This window comes from Enhydra lutris, unplaced genomic scaffold (genome assembly GCF_002288905.1).
Source record: "Enhydra lutris kenyoni isolate GAN:26980312 unplaced genomic scaffold, ASM228890v2 scaffoldscaffold604, whole genome shotgun sequence".
Lineage (NCBI taxonomy): Eukaryota > Metazoa > Chordata > Mammalia > Carnivora > Mustelidae > Enhydra > Enhydra lutris.
The window spans coordinates 1-4072 of record NW_019154688.1 but is presented as its reverse complement, the minus strand read 5'-3'; the positions used below and the strand labels follow the sequence as shown (position 1 = coordinate 4072).

Here is a 4072-nt window from a genome sequence, read left to right as displayed (position 1 = left end):
AGCCAGGCGTTCTGGCCAGAGTCTCTGTCCACCGCCACCACCTTGGTGACCAGGTAGCCAGGCTCTGCAGAGCGGGGTGCCAGCTCCACATCTGTTGAGCCATCGGTTGGCGGGGGCGGGGGGTGGGGAGTACAGAATCTCTGGCACGTTGTCGTTTTGGTCCAGCACCAACAGGCTCAGAGATACGTTGCTGCTGAGCGGAGGGTCACCGCTGTCGTGGGCCATCACTTGTAGATGCAAGTCTTGGAATCGTTCATAGTCGAAGGAACACAGGGCATATAGAATGCCAGTGTCAGAGTTGATGGAGATGTAGGAGGATATGGGTGTTCTGAGAAGGGTGTTCTCCGCCAGTGAGTAAGTGACCTGGGCGTTCTTTCCATAGTCGGAGTCATAGGCAGTCACAGACACTATGGAGGCTCCTCTAGGGTTGTTCTTCATGATATAGGCAGAGTAGAAAGCATCAGAGAAGGCAGGCGGGTTGTCACTGGTGTCTGCTACTTTCAGTGAGATGTGAGTTTCCGTGGACAGGGACAGACTTTCTCTGTCACTGGCGGTCATGGTGATGATATAGCTAGAATTGTTACTGTAGTAATTTCCATAAGACTTTTCTAATTTAAACGGCAGATTCTTGGGGCACCTGGGTGGCTCAGTGGGTTAAGCCTCTGCCTTCCGCCCAGGTCATGATCTCAGGGTCCTGGGATTGAGCCCTGCATGGGGCTCTCTGCTCAGCAGGGAACCTGCTTCCTCCTCTCTCTCTGCCTGCCTCCCTGCCTACTTGTGATCTTTCTCTCTCTCAAATAAATAAATAAAATTTAAAAAAAAATAAATGGCAGATTCTCTCAGATGAAACAGATCACTTGTCCATTTTCCCCAGAGTCTTCATCATTTACATTTAAAAGGGCAATTAATGTCCCTCTGGGAGAGTTTTCCAGAATAGAGCTGGGGAGAGAGGTGATAACTACTTCAGGGGCGTTATCATTCATGTCCAATACTGTGATCAAGACTCTGGCTTGTGCAGAATATCCTGCATTATCCACAGCTTGCACTTCCATCTCATAGAACCCTCGATTCCTTGTGGTTCAGCTCCCCTATTGTTGAAATTGTCCCTAAATTAGCATCTAGTTTGAAAACGTGCGCTGCCTTGTTGTCCACATAATGGAAGGAATACATCACTTCAGCACTGGCTCCTTCATCAGGGTCAGTGGTGCTTACCCGAAGCAGCTTAGTGCCTATGACCACATTCTCTGGAACACTCATGTGGTACTCAGACTGTGCAAATACTGGTGCATTGTCATTCACATCAACTACCATCACACGGATGCGCACAGTGCCTGTGCGGATTGGGTCACCCCCAGAGCCATGAGAACAAGGTAATGAATAGCCTTCTGCTCCCGGTCCAAGGCATGCTCCAAAACCAATTCTGGGTACGTGTTACCATCCGCTCCGCTTTGCACGTCCAGAAAGAAGTCAGTATTACTACTGAGTCAGTAGCTCTGGAGACAGTTCTTCCCGATATCCAGATCCCAAGTGTGGGGAAGAGGGAATTGCAACTCAGTGGCTGCGTTTTCACTCACTTTTATTTCTAATTCATCTTCCCGGAAATAGGGGGCATTATTGTTGATGTCTCTCACTTCTACCACAACCCTGTATATTTTTACTTTATCCTCCAGCAAAATCTCCAGATTTAATTGACACTTTAAGACCCCCATGCAGAGTTCTTCCCAGTCTACCCTGCCTGCGAAGATAAGGCTGCTGCTTCGAAGGTTTGGAGCGAAAAGTTGAGTCGTACCTCTGGAGGCTATACCGACTCCGTGCTCCTCTAGTTCCTGGGGCTCCAACCCCAGGTCCTTGGCGATGTTTCCCATCCTAGAGCCTTTCTCCAGCTCCTCAGGAAGTGAATAGTGAATTTGGGTGCACCCAGTTTCCCATAGATTCCCCAGGAGAAATCCCAGCAGGACAAGCCCTTTTCAGTCCTGATGCAGTCGCTCAGGAATCATCATCGCTTTCCTGGAGGATATTAGTTCCAATTTGTCCCTAGACCACCCAAGTCAGGACCAGTTTTTCCCATCTTCAGAATCCAACATTTTCTTCATAGTCCCGGAGATGAGTAGCTTCTATCTGGGCTTTGTGCTACAGGTGCCTGTGCCTGCAGGACAAGCAGGAGGCAAGCAGGATCTCTGTTTTTCTCTCCCTGTGAACAGTGGTGCTCAGGGTCCTAACCAATTACTGCACAATCTTCAACTCCAGGAAGGATCTTTGGTTTTTCTACCTCAAATAGCTCCACTTACTGTTCCTCAAATAGGGATGTAAGTGGAGCCAACTAAAAAATTACAGTGCTCCTTTTACTAGGAATTTCAGTCAACTTCTTTGTATTTCTCTAAAATTTTTCATATAGAGCTGCTTTCTTGAGATTATTTTCTGTAGTTGTATTGTTCTTCCAATAACCTTTCAAATGAATTTGAAGTTTCTATACAAAGTAATTTTAACCGTATAACTTTAGTGCACCTAGTTTGATATCACCACTCCCAAAAAACACCTATTATGGGACATCTTCCTAGGTGTTTCCTGTTTTTGAAAAATCGTAGAATAAATTAAACTTTCTCACTCAGCTGTGATAAGGGGCAGATTTTTACAGGTATTAAATATACTTAGAGGAGCTATTTTAAAAGGTTGCCAATATTTAATATTTAGAAATCAAAATTGCACAATATGGAAACCTAAAAATAGGAAATGCAATTGTATATATTATCAGAAGCACATGAACAAGAAGTCAAGTGAATAAGACACATTAACATTTTTAGGACAGAATGGAAGCATTTCAACTTGCATTTACTGGAAGTAAGGGTAGTACTTTACAACATAGTAACACATTTTATTTCAAAACCATGTTTGAGAAAATTAGCAATCCAAAGAATAGTAAAAACTTACCTTTTTCTGAGTAACAAACCCAATTCCATTTACTGAAAATGACTGGTAATACATTTGAAACCCATCAATATTAAGAAAAAAATTCCCACTATTCTGCTTTCATTAATGTAAATGTTTGGATTCTGAGGATAAGCATATTTGGCAGGCCTACCACAACATATCTTTAAAGCTGGAAGGAAATCTACAGATAGTTCTGAGAAAATATTGGGAATAAAATTGGCCTTTTCAGTGGGATTCAAAAAATCCTTAGCAAATGTAATGGACTATTATTAAAATACTACTCTGTCCTTTAGGGAAAAAAGCCTTTCATGGTGCCTGGGTGCCTCAGCCAGTTAAGCCTCTGCTGTCTGTTAAGCATCTGCCTTCAGCTCAGGTCATTATCCAGAGTTCTGAGATGGAGGCCTGGGTCTGGCTCCCTGATCAGCGGGGAGTCTGTTTCTCCCTCTGCTTCTGCCTCTCCCTAGCTAGTGCTCTGTCTCTTGAATAAATAAAATCTTTAAAAGATTTTTAAAAACTTTTCTTATGCATTTTACTCACTTTGTGATTATGAAGAAAAAGGCTTATATACTCAAAATATTGATGTTCTGAGGAAGAGAAACACCCCCAGGAAAAAAAACATTTATGCTTCAGTTATAGATATTTCTGTGGCAATAGCATCATAATATCCATTTGTCACAGTAAAGGAGATAGAGCGTGTAGGTGGATAAAGACTATCTCAGGTGAAATTGTCAAAGTATTTCAAAATACTTGAGGGCTAATAATGAAGTCACTGGCTCACACAGAAAGGAAAAGAAAATATTGAGAGTGGGTAAACAAACAAAGTGATAGTAGATATGATCTGTTTAAGATTTTTTGCCAAAATATTATTTGGAAATTAAACCAAACCTGTTTATTGACACTCACGTGAGCAGAAGCATCAGTGTAAGAGTTTAATTTGTTATTCTCTTCAGTGGCACTTATTACAAACGAAGCTTCAGTAGAGAGATCTTGTAAGGGTCCCATTTCTGACGTCATAGTGAGTAAATTAAGCATTGCTTTCTGGGAATCCGAGGCAACGTACATATTGTAGGAATAAGGCAAAGTCCCTTCACTGTAGTTGGGAGGAACCATAGGTCCTGACTTGACACACAGACCAGGCTGAAAA

At 42.8% G+C, this 4072-nt stretch overlaps 1 protein-coding gene across 1 annotated transcript in view; it reads right to left on the bottom strand.

Moving 5' to 3' along the window:
* The window catches only part of LOC111140348 (protocadherin gamma-A12-like), a gene marked incomplete at its 5' end in the record, with an annotated part of 3285 nt that extends 1322 nt beyond the window's left edge, over positions 1-1963 (bottom strand). The window contains 5 exon segments of the mRNA XM_022492629.1: positions 4-128; positions 130-635; positions 845-1064; positions 1066-1355; positions 1358-1963. Coding sequence (XP_022348337.1) covers positions 4-128; positions 130-635; positions 845-1064; positions 1066-1355; positions 1358-1963 — 1747 coding nt within the window.
* Between the last annotated feature and the right edge of the window lie 2109 nt (positions 1964-4072).